The sequence below is a fragment of the Calidris pugnax genome, unplaced genomic scaffold (genome assembly GCF_001431845.1).
Source record: "Calidris pugnax isolate Ruff unplaced genomic scaffold, ASM143184v1 scaffold103, whole genome shotgun sequence".
NCBI lineage: Eukaryota > Metazoa > Chordata > Aves > Charadriiformes > Scolopacidae > Calidris > Calidris pugnax.
Genome location: NW_015090990.1, coordinates 15,996,887 through 16,024,113, shown reverse-complemented (window position 1 = coordinate 16,024,113; position 27,227 = coordinate 15,996,887). Strand labels below are relative to the sequence as shown.

The following is a 27,227-nucleotide window of genomic DNA, read 5'->3' as shown; positions in this document are numbered from 1 at the left end:
TATTAATGAAAATGAGTATAATCAATTTAATTTTAATATAAAAGAACTAGCCAGGAAACCAAGAGATGAAGTTGCTGTACAGCTCTTTCTCTGCTTCTGCATCTATCTCTGCGGGATTTTGGGTTTCTTTTGTTGTTTTCTCTAATCTCTTTTCCTTTTATAGCCCTTTCTGTCATTCTCTCTGGGAATGGGAAGCTAAACTCAGAATTCTTCTGCAGAGGTTTATTTTAAACCATCCATATGGTTAGGTTCACACAAAAGAGCAGCTAGTTTTTCACAAAAATGGTGTCGTACAGGAAAACTCACCCTATGAAGGAAACTAATCTTTTCCCTGTTCATGCACTGTCATCAGTGATAACAATTAGATAGGAAAATTTCTGCCTTCTTTTCTGTCTCTACTTGTCATGGAAATTGCACATGCTAGCCACCATAACAGGGTTTGATTCCAGGTTTCCTCTGAATTGATAAGCCAGAAGATACATTCCTCTATAAAAGTACTTTTTATTAATAAAGCTATAGCTTGAGCTTGGTGCGACCGAAGAGGGACCCTGAACAAAGAAATCCCTGGGCAATTATACCCTTACCATCTAAGTTACCCACCCCTCACACAGCAGTTTGGACCAATAGTAATATTGGGGTCTGGGGTCTTCCCATTCTTTATTGGGTCCTTCCGCTGTCGCTGGGTTGGTCATCTCTTTTCTTATCTCTAAAGTTGAAGCTTCTGCTGACAGTTGTAGCTTCCTTATCTTCTGGCTTGAAGCGGCTCTGAGGCCTTCTTTTACTTAACTAGGTAAAAGTTCAACGTTTCTAGGTGAAAGTTCACAGCTTGCGGCCTAAGGCTTCAGCAAATTCAGCTACTAATACTAAGCAAGTTACGCTAAACAAGTTCTACATAAGTAACATATCAAATCGTATAATATACTAAATAAGTAAAGTGAGAGAGTTTTTATAAGACGCTTCGCTAAAGTTTAAAATAAGCTGTAGCTCATACTGAGAATTCAGGAACTGTTAGTGGCAATAGGTGAAAAGAGAGATGTGAGATAAAGATAACATTTCTTCATCAAGAAAAGCAAATGTCGTACTCGGTCTGCCAGACACTATTCCTACAGTCAGAGTGGGATTTGATTTAGCTACAGTGAACATTCCTAGATGACACACTTATCAGCCATCTCAGGCAATATACAGGAAGCCACTGGGCTTCCCCACTTCTTTTCCCAATGAGCTGATGTTACTTGTTATACACCGGGTGGGAAAGCCAGTATCTTAGGAATATTCTTTCTTTCTTGCCCTTCTATAGTTTCCGTGAATGCTTCCCAGAAATTAATAGTGCAGTATGACCCTAATTGTGTGGGTTATATTCATTTCCAAAATATACAAGCACCGAAGAAACCAATGTATGCCAAAATCTAAATAAGTTATTGTTGATCCTTCTAGGTTGGCTTCATGAATGATGGTAGGATCAGAGCTGTGGATACCAAATATTACATTAATGGAGGGTGCACCCCTGATGAATCTATCCTGGTAAGGATTTTATAAGCTGACAAATCTTATTACATGGAGGAATCATTAGCTGGAAATAATGAAGGCCAAATTCCCTTGCATGTATATTGTTAATCATATAGCCTTTTGACGTAAGGACTATGCGTTGCTGGTAAATCTACACCTAGTAGTTTAACTTTTCCTTATTCAGTTCAGTGAAGCACTATACAGTAGGATAGTGGGGTTTGACTTAGCTACAGTGAACATTCCTAGATGTTCAAAAAGTATACCAAAAAGTATTTTGATATTTTCCTACACGTTCACTTCATGAATGGCTTCTTGGGCTTATTTTCCCATTATAAACATGTTAACTGACAATGTATTCCTTTTAAAATACATAGTATACAATAGGAGCAAAATCAATCATAAAAAGAAGTATTTTTTACATCCTTAACTACCGATCAGCACTCAACTACTAGTAAAATCATCTGTGTTCTATGAATATCAAATAATAACTTGCCAAATTAATATGCTGAATGAGAAATGTATGATAAAGCCTATATGTGTGCATAAGAGTATTCTTATTACCAGTGATTGACAGAAAGTCAATTTTAAAGCTAATTGTCTCAAGTTAAGGTCTTTATATGAGATGAAGAAGATTTAAAATATGAATTTGAAAGAAACACTGTTCTGACACTTAACTATATTTGCTTGTCCTCTTCCTCAGGTAGCAGAAGTAGCCTTATTAAAAATGGACAACGCATACAAGATTCCCAACTTGAGATGCTGGGCTTGTGCCTGCAAAACAAACTTGCCATCAAACGTAGCATTCCGAGGGTTCGGCTTTCCCCAGTCAGCACTGGTGACAGAAACCTGGATAACAGGAGTTGCAGATAAAACCGGTTTATCACCAGAAAAGGTGATGAAATGAAGGCATCTTCTCTCCTGAAATCAAATCTGTGCAGTTGGAAAGTTAAAAACCATTAGATTAGCTCAACTGTCTGAACAACTCTTTTCTAAGTCGAACATAATTTGTGCTAAAATTAATATATTTTTAATCAATATCTGATTGTTGAGTGAATAACATGCTCTTACAAACTGAACCAAACTGGTAATTGTTCAAAAAACATATGGTAATCTTGTTGTTTACTATTCCCTCCCCGAGATGATCAGTCTGCCTTTAACATGATTGTGTGATAGCTGTTAATTTTGTAATTTCAGATAAGGGAAATAAACATGTATAAGGAGAACGACCAGACACACTTCAAACAAAAGCTTGATCCGCAAAACTTAATACGGTGTTGGAATGAATGTATGGAGAAATCTGCATACTACAGTAGGAAAACAGCTGTCATTGAATTTAACAAACAAAATTACTGGAAGAAAAAAGGGATTGCCATTGTACCAATGAAGTTTCCATTTGGACTAGGCACACGTTATCTTTCTCAGGTTAGTTCCTTTAAAGAATAAGTGAGCTAAGCTTTTTATCCATAGGAGATTACAGTTACTCTACCTTAGGATACAAACCAAATGTGTTATCTTTCAACTTCTGGAAAACTATTATCCTCCTAATGGATGTTCCCTGAAGGCTACACTAGCTACTAGCTCTCTTCAAGCTGAGATTAAAGTTGTTTGGTCTTCAGGAGCCAGGCAGTTTAGACCCCGCCTACTCAAAGGCCAGTCTCATCGTGGTGTTGGTATAGAAGAGTTGAACACTTTTATGAAAAGGTTTTGAGGACTGATGGCAAAGCGTTCATTGGATAAGTTTTCCATTCTAGAAAGAGCTCTGAGCTAACTTTCTGACCATTGCGCTACTATGGGATGCTATTCTTAAAGACATAACGCTTTGATGTCATCAAAGACTAAATTTAAGGAAGAAAAGAAGGACAGTGGTATTTTTGGTCTTTTTATTTTGTTGAATGTAGGTATCCAGTGCTTCTGGAATCAAGAGCTTTTATCAATTGAAAATTAATTGACTGGCTCGTATCGTATCAAACTGGCTGTCTCTGTTCAAGACTAAAGTCACAGGGCCTTTGCAGTCTACAGTGCTACTTCCAACTACGTCCAGGAGGAAGATCTCATTCAGAACGACACTGCTTTTTAATGCCAACAGCCTGCCCAAGCTATGCTGTTGAAAAACCTGTGGCCAAAGGCTCTCAAACATCAGTGAGAGAGAAATGGAATTTGCATGTACAGCCACTAGTGAGGGAAGTCCTCCAGCTTCTTTTGGAACCATTGAGATACTGTTGCCAGGTGGAGATTTATTTCAGGATCTAGCAACAGAAGAAGCACACCTGCAAGGATCTTCTCCTTTTGAAGTTCATAGTAGATGAAGAGCAAGGACTAGCATTCCAAATTTTGCCTTCTGTTCAAAAGCACTAAACAGATACATTGAAATACACTTCAAAACTGTGTCTGTCTTTTTTGATTCATCAATTCATCCCCATATATAACACGTTTCTCACTAGTCTGATCTCGATTTTGTTTTTCTTCTTTAGGCTGCTGCTCTGGTTCATATTTATACTGATGGGTCTGTGCTTCTGACACATGGTGGAATTGAAATGGGGCAGGGTATTCATACGAAAATGATCCAGGTAACAAGTGATCCAAACAAATATTACCTTGTGCTTTATTTGTCATGCAGGTAAACAGTGTGATGGTTTTCTTCTTGGTTAGTTAGTGTACCAGTAGGACAGTTTCTTTTTCAGCATGGCCACTGCTTCTTCGCATTGATAGAGTTAGATTCATTAAGAGTCAGAGAGACAGCAGGAAGAAAAAATAGATTCTTCCAATGGTATATGAAAAGGCTTATTAAAAATTAAGATTTTTTAGGAAGCTGAGCCCATAAAACCTGGGGAACTGTTGGAGTGTTTTAAATGTTTCTAAAACAGACAAGAATATGTTGTTCTTCCTGGAACAGGTTGCTAGTCGGGAATTGAACATCCCCATGTCACGTATTCACTTCTGTGAAACGAGCACAAGAACTGTTCCCAATGCATGTGCCTCAGTAGGATCTGCAGGGACAGATGTCAATGGCATGGCTGTGAAGGTAAGGAGTAGCATTTAGTTTAACAAAACACCCTATCCCTCGTGGTATTTAGTGCTTGCCAAACTTTAAGTGTTAGTGATCCCATAGAAATCAAGTTTGAGATCACCAATAACACCACTGGAGATTGCTACGAAGAAACGTGACTTGTTGACAGTTTCTCGTAATGGAGCTTATGAATTTTCAGAATTTTATTAGAGCTTTACCCAGAAGACTTATGTTTGACAAAATCCTTCTTTCATCTAACAAACTACTCCCATACAAATCTCATACCCTGTTCCTGTTCTAAATCTACTGATTCTTGCATATTCCAGCCCTTTTAAATTAAACCTCTATAGGGTTTTTGTCAATGCAGTTAAAGTGACACCTCCTATCATACTTTTTCAAACCAAAATGACAGTAAAGCATATGCCAATTAAGTACTAACTAGAACATATCTTGAATAGTACTGAATGTATTTATGTTAATTTTGTGTTATAATCTCCTGACTTCTCACCAGGATGCTTGCCAAACTCTTTTGAAACGCCTGCAGCCTATCATCAACAAGAACCCAGAAGGCACTTGGAATGATTGGGTAAGACATGTGAACTCTACTAAATGTGTTTGTGTGCTTGTATATGTGTTGTAGTCTATTAGTCTGCTCAGCCTAATAATGATAAAGTTAAAAACTTTAGGAACAGGGTATTTCACAGGAAGATAGAGTGCAGGTACTTGGCTTAGATGTGTGGGAAACAATCCCAAAACCATATCTAGTTGGAAAGGAGGGGAAGCTATGTATGAAGCCACTTTAGAGGGACAGAAATTTTTAATATACAAAAAATGTCAGCTTGTGCAATAACATGATCCACCCCAGCTTACCCTCAGACAAGCTGTTGCCAAAAGATTGTCAGGATATATGCGAACAGTGTCAGTTTTCCTACATGGTTATTCTTTATTTTTACCAAATCAATAAAGAGAAACCTTTTCAACTTCTTCCTTCCATCTCACTCCTGTATGCAGTATATTACAGAACTACACAAAACGTAGCATGAATCCTTCCTCTATTGATCTAATATATAATTAGTTATGATATTAGTTACATTTGCAGTAAAGTAGTACAGAAGCAGTGCTAAAGCTATTTATAGAAATGTCTCCTGTCTGGTGCCTGCTTGAAACTGGAATAGAATTTTAGAGCTTAGAAACTGAATTTTCTGAACTAAAAGTTTTCTGCTATAATATTAACTTTTTATAAAGCTGTGGCTGAGAATCTAGTCCTCTGTACTGAGACGTTAAAAGAAAACCTGTTTGTTATGTCTTCTTATCCAATATTGCTTGTTATCTACAGCCTAATGAAAAGGACAATCCCTGCCTTGAGGCATTTACAGATCCGGTACACTAGGGTGTTTCTTCTCAAGTAATTATATTTTTGCAGTTATAGTATTTAAAGACTTTCTTGGCAGTAGTAATTCCTAGTGATAACAAATAATGTTTTAGCAAAAACATGTGGTAGCTTGATAACTGACAACTATTTATGAAAATATAATCTCCTTTAATAGGTGCCAAATTAATTTGGATAATTCAGACACACCCAAAATATTAGCAGAAATAGCTGACCTAAGAAAGAATGTTAGTATATGCAGGGAACTAATTTTACATCTTCAAAGTCAGTAAATTATAATTAATTAAAAATAAAAATAAAATAAAATAAATTTATTGACTTGTAAACTGAGTAAATCTAACATGAAAATCCCTGAAAAGGGGTTTGGGACCTCATACTGTCATTTTTACCACCGGCAGAAAAATACTGTGAGCATTTCTCTTGACAACCGTCACTTTTTGTGCAAATAGGTCATGCAGATCTTTTATCTCAGGGACTTATCACACAGATCTGTTCAACTGACAAAGAGGCATTTCTATTGAACTTAAGCAGAAAAACATAGGAGGTCCCTTTCTGACTATGGTATTATCAGTAATAAAGATTCTGCAAGAACAACACTGCTGACTGGTCTACTCCTTATTGTAATACCAAAAGAATTCAGATTGCTCATCCAAAGGGGATTTAATTCTACAGTATTAGGCACCACGTGCAGCTAAACATGCTTAACTCAGCTGGTCTTCCTTTTTTTACAGCTTGTTACAGTTTGCTTTTTAGCTAAATGTATGTAAATAAGTAAATATATGTATGCTGTGTTCCTTCCTGATTCCTTCCTTGGTTTTTCACAAACACTGCTATATTTTACAGATAAAAGAAGCTTTTGAACAGAGTGTGAATCTTTCAGCTACTGGCTACTTTAGGTAATATATTTTTGTTCCTTAAAAATGCATAGGTTAGACCAGAACTGATTTCTGAAGGTAACCGATGCCGCGAATAGAAGATCCTGTCCAATAGTTCCTCCTAATGGCTCAGCTTATGTTTAATGTAATTCCTTGATAGGGGAGGTTGGAGTATAAAGTTCAAGTGCTAATTTATGCCTAGCCCTATGTGGACTCCCTAAAAAGTATCAAAAGAATATTTTGTCCCATCTTTTCTCCATCATTTGGCCATTAGCAAACCAGAAAGCCTCAAGAAAGTGACTGCTGCTGTAGGTGTGCAAAGTGGAATATAGTTTATTTCCCGGAGGCTGTTTTGCTATAAGATACAAGTATTGTTTTACTACAGATTATTTACACTTTTACCCACAAACAAGATCACACCGAGTTGCATGACAGGAAGAACTAGTAGCAGCAATAGAATATTTATCCAGGACACACCTGTAATTAGCAACCAGGTGCACTAGTGGAAAATTAGGCCCATTTAATTCTGAACCTGAACCTTAAGGTTATTTCTCCTTAGAGGAAGGAGAATTTAAAACATCTGATTAAGTTTAGAGAAAGCTCATAGTAATTTATTTTTTTTTAAACCAACTTGGGAATCAGATGCCATGATTCAGCACTAATTGAAAGCTACAGGAGACTTAGTGCTTACATGAGACCTGGGGTTGCTCACTGACAGTGGTTTTGGAGTCATTGTTTTGACCTCTCTGTTTTGTGTATCCCTTTATCAGTGCATGACTCAATGCTTTGAGTTATACTATAATTGTTTATGGTGTATAATTTTAAATATCCTCAACAAAGACATTTCAGTCACATATGGGCAGAAAATATGCCTTGGTCACATAGCTCATATGGCTGGGAGATACCCCATGTCACTGTCCTCTTGTGTCTGTTGAATTTACACCCATGACTATTATCGTTTCCTCAGTTAGTCCCACTCCTTCTAAGTAATTACAACTTTATTTCAATATTCATATTTCAGCCCTCTCACTCATTCTGTAGGCAGTTTCTGTAATTTTAACTCTTTCATTTATATATTGTAAGTTTTTCTTTCATAGGTCCTTGCCAGTTTTCCTCCCTTTTTCTGAGTTCTCTTATGTGCTATTACCTCAGCAACCATTACTTTAAATTTTTATGCTGTACCTGATTACTGTGTCTTTATTAGTACATTTCTGGGATTATGCTGGTCTGCTAAATTTTATATAAATACCAGATCCGTTAAACCTAAACTACTAGTGCTCTGTAGGATTTCAGGGAACTTAGCTGCAGGGGTTCTGATCTGTTATTTAAGATTTCACTTGAAGTAGCTTCAAACTTTCATGTGCTCATCTGCTTTATTATGATGCAAACATCTGTTAATTTTCTTCCTGTTAACTTTGTTTCTTCCATCAGAGGTTATGATGAAAACATGGATTGGGAGAAAGGGGAAGGACAGCCATTCACATATTTTCTTTATGGAGCTGCTTGTTCAGAGGTTGAAATTAACTGCCTAACAGGAGATCACAAGGTAGTAACTGACTATCATGGAATTTTTGTAAATAATGTCAATGGCATTTATTTGTATCACTGGACGCTCCAACAAACATTCAGTTTTTGCATTAAGTCACCTGTATTCACATGATAGTAAGTATATCATAGTAAGTATATCAGCCTTGTAAATGCAAATTACAGGTGGAGCAGAATGAAAGCTGTGCAGCGTTAACCAGCTTTTAACGCATCTCTATTAATGTTATATGGGTTCACTGGTTAGGTTATGGCAGACATCTGATATTTTCTTGCTTATTCTTGCCCTGTTTGCCAACAAACAAATTACACCAGAATTAAATATTCTATTTCCAAGTTTTTTACCGTCTGGACAGCTAAATGTCATAGACTGCTGATCATATGCAACAAAGATGATTAAGGTTGTGTCTTTATTAGTACATTTCTGGGATTATGCTGGTCTGCTAAATTTTATATAAATACCAGATCCGTTAAACCTAAACTACTAGTGCTCTGTAGGATTTCAGGGAACTTAGCTGCAGGGGTTCTGATCTGTTATTTAAGATTTCACTTGAAGTAGCTTCAAACTTTCATGTGCTCATCTGCTTTATTATGATGCAAACATCTGTTAATTTTCTTCCTGTTAACTTTGTTTCTTCCATCAGAGGTTATGATGAAAACATGGATTGGGAGAAAGGGGAAGGACAGCCATTCACATATTTTCTTTATGGAGCTGCTTGTTCAGAGGTTGAAATTAACTGCCTAACAGGAGATCACAAGGTAGTAACTGACTATCATGGAATTTTTGTAAATAATGTCAATGGCATTTATTTGTATCACTGGACGCTCCAACAAACATTCAGTTTTTGCATTAAGTCACCTGTATTCACATGATAGTAAGTATATCATAGTAAGTATATCAGCCTTGTAAATGCAAATTACAGGTGGAGCAGAATGAAAGCTGTGCAGCGTTAACCAGCTTTTAACGCATCTCTATTAATGTTATATGGGTTCACTGGTTAGGTTATGGCAGACATCTGATATTTTCTTGCTTATTCTTGCCCTGTTTGCCAACAAACAAATTACACCAGAATTAAATATTCTATTTCCAAGTTTTTTACCGTCTGGACAGCTAAATGTCATAGACTGCTGATCATATGCAACAAAGATGATTAAGGTATTAGAGCATCTCCCTTACGAGGAAAGGCTGAGAGAGCTGGGACTCTTTAGCCTGGAGAAGAGAAGGCTGAGGGGAGACCTTATTAGTGCTTATAGGTATCTAAAGGGTGGGTTGAAGGAGGATGGAGCTAGACTCTTTTCAGTGGTTCCCAGTGACAGGACGAGGAGCAACAGGCACAAGCTGGAACAGAGGAAGTTGCGTTCAAATATGAGGAAAAACTTCTTTACAGTGAGGGTGACAGAGCCCTGGAACAGGCTGCCCAGGGAGGTCGTGGAGTCCCCTTCTTTGGAGATCTTCAAGACCCGCCTGAACGCAGTCCTGAGTAACGTGCTCTAGGCAATCCTGCTTTAGCAGGGGAGTTGGACTAGATGATCTCTAGATGTTCCTTCCAACTCTGACAATTTCCTGATATGCCCTCTGTGGGGATTTCTTTGTGCAATGGGAAAAATTTGGCCGGGCTGTGTCTGGTTAACTTCTGTTAGTGAGACCATGCCATTTGGCTTGTAATGGGGTATTGGAAAATACTTTAAAATTGTGTAGGTGGAGGAGTCCCTATCATAGCATATGTTACTCCACTGAATACAAACGCTAACCCATATTATGCTCTAATGCCTCAATTCCATGGATCTCTGTCAGTAATATGCATTTGAATTTTATTGACAGAACCTCAGAACAGACATTGTTATGGATATTGGATGCAGCATAAATCCAGCTGTGGATATAGGACAGGTACGTGCCAAGAATTTCCTGCTGTTCAATTTCTATTACACTGCTAGCCTAATCTGAAGTGAAGATTACCTCATTAATTCAGAAAACATTTATTTCTTCATAGATAATGTTATAAGTCATAGATCATATTAGAAGGTTCTTTACTTGTAGTCTTGACCCATCTGAGTCAGTGTCAGAGCTTTGTAGATGTCAATGAAACCTGAGTTTTACTCACTGTGTCAACCTGTAGTACTTCCTGAATGTATATATGCCCACTATCTGCTGGACTTAAATCCTGATTGTGATCTACAGTCTCCAAATTATTGTTGTTTGACCTGCCTTCCCCACTTGATAGCAGGGAAACACCTCTATTCATTGCAGACTGGTCCACAGATCTCATCACTTCATCATGAAGGCATTTGTTTGTGCTTGGTGTGAGAGAGGAGCATGAAAGCTTTCCCATCATGGTAGCCCCAAATGTTGAAGGATCCCATTAGGCAAATGGGAAAGAAACTTATCTTCTAACAGCTAGTGATACAGATCAGTTCTTGCCAAAGTTCTACCCATTTTACCAAACATTCTTTTCTTATTTAAAGATTGAAGGTGCTTTCGTTCAAGGCATTGGACTGTACACAATGGAGGAATTAAAGTACTCTCCAGAAGGAGTCCTCTGTACTCGGGGTCCGGATCAGTATAAGATTCCTGCTGTTTGTGATATTCCAGAACAATTTAGTGTTTCCCTGCTGTCATCTTCCCAAAACCCTTATGCTATCTATGCATCCAAGGTAAGCAAACCATTACAGGTGGTAATTCTTAGATCCTGGGACAAAGCGAGAAATTACTCTTATATGAAACATACATAAATTTTCAATTCCTCTTCTTTAGCATTTCAAACAAGTGTGCATAAAATTGTTTGGCTTACAATATCAGGGAAGCTGGTATGAAAAGACATAATGCGGGATATTGCTGCATATCTTTCATGGTTGGCAAGTAGTAATTTTAGGGCTTTGTTAACAGATCATACACAGAAGTTGCAAGCCGAATTTAAAAACAAGTCCTTTAAAATTATTTAAATCTGTCTCAGTAATACAGAATTAGAGAAGTATTTGTTTGAAAAAAATCTCATCTAGGGAGCTGATCTAGACAGCTGATAGCAATATTCCTCTTCAAACAGAGCTTTTCTCTTTTTCTGGGAACTTATCTCCTATAATTAACCTTAAAATTCATGGTAAGAAGGTGTGATTCTGTCTTCATGAAGTATGCTTGGGGAAGACATTTGCTTCTCAGATTTTAGCAAGGACATAAGTAAGATTCAATTGCAATATCACAATCCAGTCAAGATTAAAATATTCAATACCACAGCACTGAGAGGACTACGGAATAAGGGTGGATTTGACCTATCTTTGAGATAGGAAAAAATGTGAATCTTATGTCAGAACCAGTGTGAGGACATCAAGCCCACTGGGGTTGGTGGTGTTTGTTCACTGGGAATTATCGTGAGTTCAGACTTTTTTTCTTAGTTGTATGTATCTGGCCTTGAATTTTACCTGCTGGTTATTCTAAATTTCAATTTAGCAAGGAGCCAAAAAGATTGTAAAATTATTAGCCAATATGTGAAACCAACCTTTTTAGCTCCCTGGAAACAGCTACCATCTTGGTGTGATCTAAGCTTGTTTCCACTAAATCTAAAATAAAATCCCTTACTGAAGGATGAAACACCTTTTGAGTGACTGACTTTTAAGCTTTTTAGATCATATTGATATGGCATGTACTCCTCTCGTTTGCTCAAAACCTACACCTGTTTGACTTCTTATTTTTTTCTTTTTCAGGGGATAGGTGAGGCAGGACTTTTCTTGGGATGCTCTGTGTTCTTCGCTTTGAGAGATGCAGTAACTAGTGTGAGGAATGAAAGAGGACTGAAAAACACCTTTTCACTGAACAGCCCTCTGACCGCTGAACAAATACGGGCAAGCTGTGCAGATGACTTTACTGAAATGGTAATAGGAATTGGGGAAAGGTGTTTAAGTGTCTTTGGGTAGAAGCACATACTGCTTTTGGCACCCTTGAATAGTGGGGTGCCTAATGATGTCTCCAATTAGTCATGCTTTGTGTATAGCAATATCATATAGTTTCCTGTAGCTGAAATGTCTGGTAACAGGTCTCACTCACACAAGTTATTCCAACAAATGCTATTCAGTCATTCTATTGTAACTTCCCTGGTCTTGTATAATTTTTTTTTGTCTTTTAAATTTACATAATTTTTATAATCCCCTCTTTCCCTGAAGCCTTCTTCTTTCTTCTGTATGTCAAATCCCATAGAAGATTAAATAGCTCCTTTTATTGACATGCAATGGATCAGCCTTCAAACATGGAAACTTTTGAGCTTTCACTCACAGATTACTCCCACAGTCTTCTGTGGTCATGGTAGGACATCTTTGGTCCCAAATAAATAGATTTGTGGGCTTACTCTCATCGCAGGAGCTTGCAGGAGGTGAGGTCCATCAGTTCAGTGACCATGCTTTTCCATCTCTGTTTGATCCTGGTCCCAGTTATCATTGACCTTCCTTCCAGCCATCTTCATAGGTATCTCCTATAGAACACCCTGCTGAGTGACTTGAAGGTACCTGATAAGGGCAATATTGGGAGCATGCCAATCAAATAATATTAACAAGTCACTCTTTTAATTTCTTGTTTGTTCTTTTAGATGACAAACAGTGAATCTGCTTCCTCGACTCCTCGGGTCATATCTATGTGAATGACAAACCAGAGTGCACAAGACTGGAATGAAGTGGAATGAATGGAAAACTGATTTACTGCCCCAGTAACTACACTACACACTAATCAACACAAAGATAAATATATTTTGTCATTTTCAGAATAGAATGAGCTACCAAAAATATGCACATTACATCTTCTATCCTTATCTTCATTCTCCATCCAGTATATTCATTGACAGTACTTTGCTTAAATGACTGCATTTAATTGCCAGGAATTTATCCCCTGCGTTTCAAGCATATATATTCAGCAAGAAAGATCTGCTCAACAGCTCAGTTCAAACGCTGCAAGAGAAAAAAGTTAGGATGAAGTATAAAGGTATGTTAGATAGCTTACTGCCACTTGTTACACTTAACAACTTTATATGATAAATGATTTTTTAATGGCTTCAGCTAATTTTCTGATTTAGATTTGAGTCTTGCAGTGGAGTGTGAGCACAGAGATCTTTGTTGAAGAATCAGAACCTTGTTTGCTGGATTCAGCCCCTTTTTGATCAGAAGTGATGCTCTGATTTTTAGTAAAGCTGCTTTAGATTCTTTTGGCACAGACATCTTCGTGTTATAAACATGCAAGAAACAAGAGTTATGATTTTCTTTTGCTAGGTAGGCTGACCTATGTATATAGGAGATTAATTTTATCCCAAAAGTTGGAAGAATCAGTTGTAATTTCCACTGGAAGCTTTCTCTTTCTCATGGAGTAAACAAAAAGCCTCTGAACTTATTGGGAAAACTCACATGGAGTTCAGTGTGGTTTGAATTAGGAGATTGGATGAACCTAGCTCTGGAAAGGATTCTTAAGCAATGCTTAATCCTGTGTGCAGGACTATATTGAGCCATGAAAGTACAGTTAAAAGCTTTCTCCCCATCTCGTCCACTCCTGTGATAAAGAAGATAGAAAAAAACATAATGAGATCAAAAGATGACCTGCAGAGATGCTGCCTAGGGTGCAGTGGGATTAGACCATACAGAAGTAGTATAGCTGGAGAAAAAAAGAAAATATAAAGCAGTACTATATTAAATGGTAGCAGATATTCTGGTGTTATTAAGTTTGAAGTATGTATATTTTTGTAACCTAAGATGAGACCAAAAAATTACAGAGAACATATCAAAGTTAATATATTATGATATCTCTAGCCATAATATTCAGATTTCAGCATCAGAATCCAAAATATTGAACTGACTCGTGAAGTGCAAAGCTGAGATTTCAGTTCTGAATACACACACACACGCAAATATACAGATCTCCATGCTATTTGAATTTGGGGCTACATCCTAACACAGAGAAAACACTTTGCTTCTTTAATGAGTCTACAGAAGTTACCCAAAGTAGCACCTGAAAAATTGCAGCAGGTTCTTTGATAAGAAAATAGAACTGGGAAAATAGGTAGTTTGTATGTTTAGTGTGTGGTTTCAGTGATCTGTAGCTGAGTGTGGTGATTGCTCTTCCGGTTACTGATAGGTCACATTGCTCCAGAGCCATGAAGACTGCCATTTGTAATGACAATGAATGGCTCCAGTTTGTTTGACATGTCAGCCTGTGGGCTCTTATTATTTCACTGCTACTCAGTTTTCAAAAGACTATTTTCTCTTCTTGTCTTCCATCCCTTTTATGAGTTGATATTTTATCTGACAGAAATCAAGTTAGTAGGTTAAGCTGCTTTTGCATTGGCTATTATGATATGAAATCTTTATTGTTTCAAGTTGTTTGTAACCACTATGAGTAGGTGAAATTTGGCTGCTTAAACATAGGTGTCTAGACCATTTTAGATGTCATGAGACAGCAAAGACATAGGAGAGCACAGGACTGGAAGATACAACACAGACATAGCAACTGGAGGCCAAGCAGGTTACAGCAAATCATCTGAACAGGCACTAGAAGTGTGGTTTAGGCAGCTGAAGCCCATTGGGTTTTACTTCTTTTTCTTCACTTTCTTTGTATTACTTTGGCTTTTACATATTGTAAGACAGTCAATAAATCAAATTAAATGTGAATGCTGCTGCCATAATTTGTTTTTCTGATTTGAAATACCTTCTTAGTTTCATGGCATGGGCTTGTTAATGACAGCTCACAACCCCACATGTTGATAATAGTCCCAAACTGTGGGTAAGGTCTGGGATATGCTGAAGCAGGGAGCATGTAGGTCTACTGAACTGGGGGAAGGTGCATTGGCTGTTGTTCTCCTATGTACCTATGCGTCAGCACAGGTGCTACTTAGTTCCAGACAAGTCAAATCTTGTAAAAATTGTGGGCCGACCCTTGCAGCCAATGACATCTCCCCACCTGCAGTGCTGAGGTGTTTGCACCCCAGGGTTTCATCATGTTCTAGACCCGCACTTTGATTTCTGTAGTGCAGATCATGCATCTGCTTGTCAGTGTTTCTCAGTTATTATTAACAAAGATTTCTCCCTGCCTCTTTACAAGTGGCACTGTTGTCTGGTTGTCTCAGTAAAATCTATACATCTAGCAAACATGGGTTGTTGGGGTTTTTTAGAGCTGAAATATATGCTAAGCTATGTCCTGGCTTTTAGGTGAAAAACTGCATGGAAGCAAGAAACATCAGAAATTAAACATCCTGACAGATGACACTATGGCTAAATGGAATATTATGAAAGAAATTATCTTAGACTATAGAAGTATGGACACCTTGGATGGCACATTAGCGTGCACTTTATAGAAACACCCAAACTGGAAGTGGTTGAGAAGAACTCTTTCTACTTGTTGTCTTCATGAAATAAGTATTTCTATAACTATCCACCCTCAGCACTCCCATTCTCTGTGTGTGGAAGCGTAAACACCTAACATAAATACTTGGTTCTGTTTTGGAGGCCTAGTACTCTGAACATTAGATATTGAACTGTCAAAATCCAGTATTGGGTCTGGTTCTTGCTCTTCATAACCCTTTAAACCTGCATTATTGTACCTACAACACATGCAGCGTACTACAGCAGTGCTGCGCTTGGCAGGACCCACTAGGGCTTTTGCCTGCAGGATCTAGTGACTGCTTCAGTGCTTGCATTGTGGTAGCTCTCAGGTGTACATAAGGGGCTAAAACACAAAAGAAGCACAAAAGAGCTAAAACACAAAAGAAGCAGCATATCTATGCTGAGAATCGTTTTCTTTCCTTCTAAGAGGGAGTGGTAAAAGATCTGGGACTGACTAATTTGTCCTGCGAGTTTACGCTGACTCTGAATGAAATAGAGACCTTTGCTGTAAAATGTAAATATGGTAAATGAAACAAAAGACATGTGCATACACAAATGGAGACTTTTGAAAGACATATATGTAAGTCCCCTTTTTAAAAAAGCAAAAAGGCCAGCTGTAATAAAGCATTTAAAATTAATAACCATGTTTTCTGGATGCACATGCAGCGAAATGCATCAGAATCTAGAATCCCAAATCAGGATATGAGATTTCTCTCTTTAAGAACATAGTATGTTATAATGGCACCCACAGCAGTCAGGGTATAGAGCTGGCATGGCAGAGAGCTAGCCAGAAAGAAATTTTAAATGTTTGTGTAGTAGTAATCTATATTTTGTTAAAACTTGGTCACTCTGCAGCAAAAAAAATATAGTTCAGGTTAGTGACAAGCTAAAATGAGAAGCATGGCTCGAGGGCTTGGCATTTGACACCTCACAGAAGTGGGTAATGTTGCATGTCCTGGGTTCTAGCTTCAGCCGTTCCTACGTATTTTAAATGTATCCATTACCGGTTAATATAAAAAAAAAAAAGGCCTGGCAGTTGTAGCTCAAACGCAGAAGTCCCCCCTCAAAGTTAAATGCCTTATCTTTTAGTTTACAGGCTTAGAATTAAAGGGGTTCAATTTTTTTCCAGATTACTTCAGCTCACCAGAGAAGAGTTGATGTAGGGGGCAGAAAGTTTGATGCATCACCATCTGAATGTGCATTAATTGCTGAGAAATGGCATGCATTACACTGGCTCCTCCCCATCCACTTAATTTGATGCTCAGTCTGAAAATAAATTCTGTGGGACAAAGCAAACTCAGTTAACCTTTAGGAGCATATAGCATTTTATTCATTTCCCTTGATGCGTAAAGCTTTATTTTTCAGACTTTAATGCAACAGTATGGCTTGCCCCCAGCAATCGGATGAGCTTATCTTTTTTGTGAATGGCAGGAAGGTAAGTTTTTAAATGCCTTTTTTTTTTCTCAACAGTGGTGCTTTAATGTTTACTGTTTGTGTTCAGGAAAGCTGTTTTTCTGGAGCAACACTCTATTCACAGATAATCATCTCTTGTCTTTGATCTTCCTTACAGGATCCCACTTTCTACCACAGTTTTTACATAGTGTGTGTGACTTCGTATTGTCCCTTATATTGCATAATTTCTAGAATTGTAATTAATTATCTGTTTACTAAAATCTTGTACTAATATACTCCTAAAGTTGATGTAGTTGAAGTAAATGCAACACAAGTAAAAGAATGTGCTGCTTGCTAATAGAGTTTCGGTAATTCACAAAAAGAAAATAAGTAGGGGCTTTTCTCTGTTCTTGATGCCAAAAGCTCACATTTCATTTTCCAAGATGTTTTGTCACCTTTTCTTACTTTGCAGGTCAAGTGAATGAGAATTCCTATCAACAAACACATCACCCAAAGCATATTATAAGATGAAATGGAGGAATTTGATTTATTTGTTAAAAAACCCAAAAACAACAAAAAACCTTGCTATGTATTTTTCTAGAGATGTTTTTCAGTTGTTCGGTCAACATTTTAATACCCTGGAGAGAGGGTAGTGTTTTGTTTTTTCTTAACAGGTAAACTAAGGGAAAGTAATTCAATTTTTTTGTTTTGTTTTATCTGTCATTACATGCCAACTGTCCCTAAGACCTTATTTCACTCTGCAGTTCCAAATAAATTTGTGAACTAGTTCATGTTGTCTTACACCTGGTAAATTGGAGCACGCTGCTGGTGTAGCAGAACTGTTGAGAGAAGCCTGAGGTTCAGACTCTTTATTCTGCAGCAATGGGTCCTAAAAAATGTTTTCAAAGTTGTTTGTATTATCTGGTCTCCAACAAGTTGAAGCATGCCAATGATACAGCAACATTCTTGAGACAAGGCTAAAGCAAGGCATACATAAGCCCCACTCATACACATTAAAGTTCGTTATATTGAAAATATACTCAGTCATGTACCCTCCCTGCTCTTCTTATGCTAAGAATTTCCTCTGCTTTTATGTATGTCTGCAAATGAAAGGATTAATATCAAGTTCTAGGAGGTAAAAATACCAGAATTTTCACACACACTAGTCTATGGCTTTAAAGTGAAGGGATTTCTGATTCATGCTGATAATAATCAACAAAAGATATAGTCTAAAGATGCTTCTCTGTCTACTCCTGTCCATCCAGTGCCTATTTGAGCCTCTCTTCCCTTTCAGTTCTCTGAGTAGACTCATTTCTATTACTTTAAAAGGACATATTTGACCATATTTGACTGCCTGACTCATTCATTTATTTATCTGCAGATTGTGATCAAGTGACAGGATCGTGTTGCTGAACAAACACAGAACATTAATCCACAATCACTGCATTTCAACATCATAGTCAATCCTTGTAAGATGATTATATCACATCCCTCTCTAACCTATAATCTCTTTTTTTATTTCATAATGTAGGTAATAGAGAGGCAGGCAGATCCTGAAGAACTGCTGCTGTATTATCTAAGAAAGAAGCATATCCTTTTTTTGAACTGTGTCTTTGAGTTCTGTGATTCTGTAGATTACTGCAATTGGGGATTAAGATGGTTTATTTCACTTTTCTTCGGGAACAAATCTAAACAGAATAATAAGTAGAAATAATTCACCTTGTACTTGTTCTCAGCAGAGCAATCCAGTGCTGTGCATTTTGTGTGTTAGTTACATGGGTATAACATTGTAAAGTTTGAGTGTAACTCCTAAATACTGCCCAAATCTTTACACCTTCCCAGAACAAAAAAAAAATTCAGTGATTTCATTTGTGATGAAAATAGTAACTAAAGAAATCAGCACAGAACTACTTCCATGGTAAATAATTTATTTAGGCTCCAGTCCTTCAAAGAGTTTTGAATAAGCTTATTTATGTTATTATCTTTATTTTCTGTCATTTGAGACTCGTCATGTTGCTAACTGCTGTGAGGGCTCTATTGGCTTCAGTGGCAGTTATCCCAGCTAAGAGGCTGCCATGCAGGTTGTAAAGTTAGCAGCTGTCTTTTGCTGTGTTGTTGAGAGCCTCCTACGCTGGAAGCAAAACAACATTAATTTAAGGATTAAGGATTTAAGGATTAAGGCAGTAGTGGAAAGTAATTCATTAACTGCAGCTTTTTTATTAGCTTGCATTGTGCATTGTCCAAGCATTCAGTGGAATAATTAGCATCTCTAACAGTCAAGAAGTGACATATTATTAGTCATATATTGATTACCAGTGGGAATGCACAAGTGGATAAAATTGCACTGGGTTTAAAGAAATCTAGAAACATGATGAAAGCAGATGGAAGTACCTAAGTACTAGTATCTAAGCAAAATAGATACAAATGCATACACCCAGTAGGAAGAGTAATGGGACTACCTGTCATTCTGAAAAGCAACTAAGATGAAAGGAAATGGTAGATTCCACTGGACTGCAGGGCACCATGAGACAGAAAGAGAAGATTGTGATTTGAGGGTGGAGCCTTTATTCTGAGGCACATAATGGAGGGATTCCTTCCATACAGAACTTAGGTGTGTGCACTTGGGTGTTGTGCTCCATTTTAAGTTACTATACTCCTTGGATGTTCAGGAAGCACTGGAAACATATTGAGATCTAATAGTACTGTTTTGCAAAAGCAAGACGCAGAAAATTATGTGTAAGAATTAGAAAAGTGTTACAAGTAAGGCTTATAAGAAGGCCAATTGCTATATTTGTTTTACCTATCCCATTTACAGGGTCCTGATTTCAGGCTTTTGAGAGTTTACCAGGTACTGACTGTAGAGACTAAAAAATGCTGTATTGGAAGTCTGCCTCACACTCATTTCTCTCTTGGTTCTTACCCTTCTCATCTCTTTATGTGCTCTATTTTCATCTGTCTTACACATATTTTCTTGTCTCCCGGAGCTTTCTGGTTAGCAGTTCCCTCCAATTCTGCACATGCACATAAACCAAGGGACACTCAACAATATAAAGAAAAAATAACTTCTGAATGTTGTATTTTTTTCTTTAACAATCTCCTTTGCAGTTCGTCTCTCAGGTACAAAATATGGCTGTGGAATAGGAGGCTGTGGTGCCTGCACTGTGATGATATCCACATATGATCCAGTTGCCAAGCAAATACAGTATCCTCACACTGATATTAGGAAACAGTAATTTAGTGTTTTGAGAAGACTGACATTCACTGGGAAATACTTCGTTTCTTTCCATTTAGATGGTTTTGGGGGAGTTCTAGTACATATTTAAAAGCCTTTCCAACAGCCCTCCTCTACAAAGGTGATTACAGGGTTGGCCTCGCTGTCACACAGTCACAGATATTTAGATCCTCGCTCTTCAATCTTTGAAAACAAAACGAAATGAAACCTCAGCACCAGTGCCTCATCCTCCTCCCCAACTTTCCGGGGAAAGAATGTTTTTAAATTGTGTTCTTTATGATTTGAGATATCAGTAGATCTTTTGTGATCTGCCTCTCCTGACTCTTTTGCACTTATTTGTGGATATGTTCCTATTAATTAATATTCACTAGATGTTTCATGTAATCATTGATAAAATCTCCATGGACTTCAGCAACAGACACATTACATTGTAATTGTAGTTTGCGCACAGCAAAGTCAGGAGTTCTACTTTCTTTCTCTCCCTGGCTCTTGAAATGGTTCCATTAGAAATGCTATGCCTGACTTCATCACATCTGGCTCTAGACTTTGGGTTTCAACAAAATATTTAGTGCTTTTTTTTTTTTTAACTTAACCTTCCTCTTCTCTAACTAGAAAAGCTTATGCCTTAATGCCTAAGTTTCAGCTGTAGGAGCAGGATGCATACTCTCACAGTCCAAGTGCAGGATTTTGTATGCTTGCATATCCTTCTTCTCATGTCTTTCTGCTCTATCTCAGCATTTATAGATTAGTTGCAGTATATAACCTCTTCCATGGACCTGTATGACAAAGCTATTTAACACCACAGTTCTCCTTCACACCTCAAAGACATCGCCCTGCCAACTCCTGCCTTCTCCCCATATGCTCTCTGCATGGTGCTGCTGTCACTACTGTGGAAGGGGTTGGAAGCATAAAAACCAGGATTCATCCAATTCAGGTAAGAGTAAGCTGGACTGTGTAGGGCTGCAAGAAAATGAGGTTTTCCTGTCCTGTGTGTGTAATAAAGTTGGGATCTGTGAGAAAGTGCTGTAAGTCTCTGAAGGGATTCTAGAAACACTGAATCTTGTCTAATCTTTTTAGATGAGCAGGTATTTTTAGGAATTAATACAGCAATTGTTGTTGTAAAGGTTGTGCTTGGCCCTGTATAGAGCATGGAAGGAGCTCCTCCTAATGTACTACCATGCAGGGAGCACATCACAGTCTCCACAACACAGGGTTATCCAACCCTGTGCCATGCAGGTTGCCAGCTTTCAGAAGTGGATGGAGAAGAACAAAGACCATCATCAGTTAGTTTCATTTAGTCACCAGCATGCCATCTGGCCATCTCATTGAGGGCAACTTACTGCATATGTTGTAGTAAGGGATGAGCGACTCCAGGTGGCAACCAGATTGACAGGTATTAAATTAGACACATTTCCCTGTGTGCCAGAGATTTCCCTTGGATTAGGTCAGCTTTTTACTTCCTCCACTCTGGCTTGTCCCTGAAAAGTCTGACCACATAGATTTAAGAATGTTTTCTAAACATCCTTTTTTTTTCCTAATATTGTTTTCCAAGGGCCTTGACTCTGGGACTGGTTTGTGCTAGAGCTCTTTTTGAGGAAATGTTCTGTGTTCTGGCCTTCATGGTTAGAAATATTTAATGTATGATCGATATCTAAACTGAAAGTCTTGGGCCTTATTCTGTTCTCATATCAAGGAATTAGGATCATGAGGCTCCAAACAGGAACAGGTATTATCCTTTAACCAGGTGATTGCTCTGAGCATTCCCCTCATGAATGATCATGGTATGACAATCAAAATGCTGTTAGTGGCCTACAGCCTGTAGATGACATACGTGAAGATGGCTATCCAGAAAGCCAGCAAAACCATATCCTGGATTCAGTGCCTGTTGTTCTGTTCTGTTCTAGGAAAGGCTGGCCAAATGCCATGGCTCCCAGTGTGGCTTCTGCACCCCTGGAATGGTGATGTCCATATATGCTTTACTGAGAAACCATGCGGAACCTTCCATGGAGCAGATAATTTCTGCTCTGGATGGTAGGTTTCAGACAGTAAATTGTAAAAAGTATAATGAGATAAATGCTTGATTGCCAAGGGCATATGATTTGACTCAAAGAGCAGTAGATAATGTTCCAAAGTGGTGTTTTGTTATAGCCATGGTGTTTTAAGGACATCTTAAAATCATAAAAAAGGTGCTTCACACTGGAGGCTTCAAATAGGATACACAGTGGCATTTAGCACTGGCTAAATATTTCTGTAAATCCCTATGTTTTGAACAGCCTGTTTTTATAGCCCTCCTATGCCAGCAGCTTCTATATAGTGCAATATAAGTACAGTGTTACAATGAATAGAGTGAAAAATTGGGTTCTATATTGTCTGCAGTGTAAGTACTCACCAATAATATGGAGAGTCTAATAAAGATTTCAACAGTTACATGGGAAACAAATTACATGACATTTTAGCCCACTGAAACATTGACTGCTCTTCAAGATTTACTACAATAGGTGAAGCAGCTTCAATTCACTTTCTAGTCCCAAGTTTGCTAACACTCCCATAACTCCCCAAATAATTAACAATCACTATTAAATTAATATTTCTTCTTTTTATAGATGTAATTTTGCCCATTGGAGAGTAGGGATACAAATTTCAGCATTTCATAACTACAGGTTTGATTCCAGACAATTCCAAATTATGCTAGTGTTCCCAAACATTGTTCTGGTTTCTTATGAATAATTATTATATGGTTTATTTCAGGTAATTTGTGCCGTTGCACAGGATACAGGCCAATTATAGACAGCTACAGATCTTTTGCTAGGGTAGGTCAATATTTTCAAATGTGTTTCTTATTTTGGGACAGTAGGTGGTCTCTGAAAAGGCTGAGTCTTCCTGAAGTATCTGCCTGGAATCAACTTCATTTGAAAATTCTTTTTGGTTATGCCTTTGGAAAGTCTGACCCTTTTACTTTCCAAATGTGCTGGGCACTCACAGCTGCCACTGACTTTAGGTTTACATGTACCCTTGCAATGCATTTAAGAATCCTTTGTGTTAGTTCCAATGACTTGATTCAGGCACCATTGAAGTAGTTTTGGTTTTTTTCCATTTACTTTATGGATACCTGGATACCCAAAGGGAACTCACTCCCAGGGGTCTTATAGTTTAGGAGGTCTCCTGGAGCAACTTCAAGTGACAGCACAAATCTGCTTTGGAACAGGAAGAATCAAAACATTAATTTATAAGTAAATCACAAGGCTGCCTCATTGCTTTTATAGAGTAGGATACAATTTTTTTAGGAGCCAACATGTTGCCAACTCAGAGAAACTGGACAATGTTGCTTGGACCAGGAAGAACGTGTGTGCTCATCTTCTACAGGAGATCAGGTAAGTTACATTAGATATTTTTTTCCATTATCTCCTGTTTGCATTATACATTTTGTAAAAAAGGGCCACCTTAAACTACGGCAGCAGCTGCTTTTCTGTCCTTGGGCATTTAGCCCAGATTGAATTCCATGCTCTGTGCTCAGAAAGGTAGCAAAAGCTGTGTAGTCAGAAAGCAGAGAGGCTTGACCTATTCAGTGATATTTTCCAGTGAGAGCTTAGATCTCAATATCACACAGTTAAGTCTACTTTGTTTTGTGGTAAAGAAAACTGTTGATCAGAGATACCTTCCTTTAAAAAGCTGGTCTTGATGTGAAGTTGAACTCCCTTAACAGAAGTTCTGCAGCCATCAGCATGGCTTGTTTCTGTGTGCTTGAGGTACCAACTCTGACTTTCTGTGGATGAAACAAAGCTATCCCTGTGCGATGTCAGTTTGCACTTGTAAAGCCTTTCATAATCATTACTGTGTGTTAGTGGCTCCAAGATCTTCTGGGAAGAAGTGTCTCATTCTTCTGTATTTTACAGTAACTACTACATTGGTATTGCTTCAAAATACACATTGTTTTATTCTCTACATATGCGCATTCTCAAGCCACAAAAGTCACCTCATTTGTGTTTCTTCTGGCAAAGATTCCACAATTATTATGTATAAGGGTGGACATGGGAACTTCAGTACACATAAATCCATCAGAAAGGTCCATGTGCATCTCAGAACTTGTTTTCTTCATCCACCTGCAAGAAGAAGCCATAGTCCCCTAATAGAACTCCATCTTGCTTCATGATGAGAAATTGAAATATGGATAAATTTCCTCTGACTGAAAAACTCTAAGGAGCATCTAAAGTAATGTGTCTTTGGTGATTGGAAGAAAACTTGTTTTGACAGTGAAAAACCTTAGAGTCCCAAGAAGTGTAACTGGATGTGTGTGTATGTTTGTGTGTGTGTGTATTGTCTCTGCCTGTAAGACCTTAGAATTGTTGGCTGGTTGCTGCCAAGGTTGTTGAAGCATGAATCTAACAATGCGGCAGTTGCCAGTGTCAAAATGGTATGCACTTTGGGTGCTCTCTTATTTGGCTTTGACTGATTTGCATTCCTCGTAGTTGTTTTCATCCAAGTTAAATACCAGGTGCCTAATTATTGTGATGATGAAGGGAGAGACAGATTATTTTTTTTTTTTGCCATTTCACCAATGGAGTCAGTCAGCAGACTGGGTCACCCAGAGCTTGATCTTATCGTTACCATGGCCACAATCTGTTCAGAGTGCCCAGAGGTAATGACTGTTTGAGGAAGGGATAAGAGACTTCAGACTGGGATACATCAATCTCTTTCCTTCTTCAATATACTTGAGACCTGTTGGCATCTGATGTGATAAGTTTTTTTTATTCTGAAAATAAATCACTGAGGCACAAAACACTAACCAGTGCTGGTAACACAGCATGCGTAGCATCTCATGTAAGCTCCTGAAAGCTCAGAAGATGCATGGTCTCACAAGAGGCCTCAGCAGGAAAAAGACTTGTAAACAAGTAGAAAAAGCTAATTTTGAGGGGGTGCTGTCAGCATTCAGTTTTTGCAGTGTTTTATGCAAGGGTGGAGAGGCTCTCCTTAAGCAGAAAAATTGTTTATCTGATATGACAGACAGCTACATCGTTTCTGTAATCTCAAACTCTCTCAGTCAAAAAGTTCCTTAAACAGGCACAGCTTAGAAAAAGAACATAACTATACCATCCAGCACTACTTTTTACCACAGTACTTATTTCACCCAATATCCTGCTACATATGGCCAGTTTTCAAGCCTCAAGATCTTTCTTGAGGCTTGTTGTATTACAAGCAAAGGCTTGGGAGACTAGTATCATAGTCTTCTAACTTTGGAGTACTTTGTGAATAGGTATAACAGAACTAAATCTAAAAAGCTAAACTAAAATTAAAAAGCAATTTGAGCATCTTGAATTTTTGAATGCAGCTCAACCTATAAAGCATCAAAACTCAATGTTACCTCAAGAAAGAATCTCATCTGTTGACAAAGACTTGCAACTTTCAGAGTAAGTTGCATTCCTCTTTTTTCTCCCAATTTCTCTGCAGACTCATTCAGGTCTTTGCAATCCAGAATTCCCACCCGTGGATCCAACACAGGAATTTATATTTCCTCCTGAACTAATGGTAAGCCTTATTGACTTTTGTTATCATGCAAGCATGACTGAGGTCTTGTAGATGTTGAAAACATGATGTTTTTGTTAAGCTGAGAGATCTATCCTCAGATAAACAGAAGAGATCAGTTCAATGTGGATAATCTATATGTTGACACTATTACAAATAGCTCATGTTATCAAAAAAGAAATTGTTTCCCTCTCCAGAACCAAAACTGTGTTTCCAGACTTTTCCCAAAAGAACTCCTTATTCAAAACCACTCCAGACTAATTAGCCTTTTTTGAGAAATATAGTATTTTCTTGGAAAGTTCCCAAATGAGTTCTCCATGAGTTCTTGTGATTCTCTGTTGGATTCAAGTGACCACAGGACCCATAGTTTCCTTCCAACTGGTACATAGACTCTGGCAATCTGAGACTGGACTTGCACTTGGGAAATGCTGCAGGTCCACAGGAAATGCAAAGGACTTGAAGAGGGAAGAAGAGGGTTTGTTGCAGTAGTTACTGGAGAGTCACGGAAGGGCAGATGGAGGCTTGAGAAGAGGAGAGGTAAAGTGCCTATGATCTGCAGAGAGAGACGCAAGAGAAGAGAGCTGTGAAAATGGTAGTAGAGGATTAACCCAGACCACACTGAATATAATCCAAACAGGCAGGTCCAGGCTGGTTTTTTAATCCTCACTTATGTTTCAACAGCTTCTTGTTTGCACTCCTCTTGTAAATATTCCTGGGCACATCTTGCTGCTATTACACAACCACCTTAGAAGCACAAAAGTTCATTTGAGTTCTGGGAAAACACGGCATGGTTCTTTGATTTGTTACTGCATTACAGAATACTATTTGCTGCAAGACAGTTGGCTTTGTAAGTGTTTGTCATAGAGTACAACTTCCTTGTTTAATTATTGCCTCTCAGTGCAGAACACACATAGTAGGGAATAAGCTCCTTTATGAAATTGTGAAGTGGAAGGCAGATTTGCCTTTCTGCTACTTGACCTGCCTTTGTGAGACTCATGCTTTAAGAATGCAAGTATTAAGTGGACTTTTTGCAACTTTTATACTTGGATTAAAAAGTTTGGATAAACTGCTGCTGGCTCAAAAAGCTGTTCAGCCAGAAATGAGGTGCCGTCATCTGTTTTACATGTTCAGAGTGAACTGTCAGGAGGAGAGAACTGCTTCTCCAGGCTATACAAGGTCTTTAACATGACCTTGATTGATTATGTGGAACTTGCTCAAGTCCTGTTGAAGTTTATTTCAAGCTATCAGTAGATTTAAACAGGCTTCTACCACTTCTTTAGTGTGTCTCTTACCAAGTCATTTAATTGGCTCTCATCTCAAGCAATAATACAGTTATGTTAAAAGCTCAGTGTTGTACAGCACTACAGGAACCTCTGATGAAAAGCCCCATTAATCACAGAATCACAGAATTGTGGTGGT

The 27,227-nt window shown here is 38.1% G+C and overlaps 2 protein-coding genes across 2 annotated transcripts in view; both read left to right on the top strand.

The window, feature by feature from the left end:
• The window catches only part of LOC106895343 (aldehyde oxidase-like), a 43,654-nt gene extending 28,701 nt beyond the window's left edge, over nt 1-14,953 (top strand). The window contains exons 24-35 of the mRNA XM_014954721.1: nt 1,435-1,521; nt 2,207-2,398; nt 2,701-2,928; nt 3,978-4,073; nt 4,400-4,528; nt 5,025-5,099; nt 6,747-6,799; nt 8,210-8,324; nt 10,143-10,208; nt 10,784-10,972; nt 12,017-12,184; nt 12,892-14,953. Coding sequence (XP_014810207.1) covers nt 1,435-1,521; nt 2,207-2,398; nt 2,701-2,928; nt 3,978-4,073; nt 4,400-4,528; nt 5,025-5,099; nt 6,747-6,799; nt 8,210-8,324; nt 10,143-10,208; nt 10,784-10,972; nt 12,017-12,184; nt 12,892-12,942 — 1,449 coding nt within the window. The 3' untranslated portion in view covers nt 12,943-14,953. The remainder of the gene's footprint in view (nt 1-1,434; nt 1,522-2,206; nt 2,399-2,700; nt 2,929-3,977; nt 4,074-4,399; nt 4,529-5,024; nt 5,100-6,746; nt 6,800-8,209; nt 8,325-10,142; nt 10,209-10,783; nt 10,973-12,016; nt 12,185-12,891) is intronic.
• A 2,092-nt stretch (nt 14,954-17,045) lies between these two features.
• LOC106895360 (aldehyde oxidase 2-like) overlaps nt 17,046-27,227 on the top strand; it is a 45,151-nt gene continuing 34,969 nt past the window's right edge. Inside the window, exons 1-8 of the mRNA XM_014954757.1 lie at nt 17,046-17,099; nt 18,588-18,645; nt 20,162-20,258; nt 21,114-21,222; nt 22,193-22,319; nt 23,037-23,098; nt 23,573-23,659; nt 25,734-25,811. Coding sequence (XP_014810243.1) covers nt 17,046-17,099; nt 18,588-18,645; nt 20,162-20,258; nt 21,114-21,222; nt 22,193-22,319; nt 23,037-23,098; nt 23,573-23,659; nt 25,734-25,811 — 672 coding nt within the window. The remainder of the gene's footprint in view (nt 17,100-18,587; nt 18,646-20,161; nt 20,259-21,113; nt 21,223-22,192; nt 22,320-23,036; nt 23,099-23,572; nt 23,660-25,733; nt 25,812-27,227) is intronic.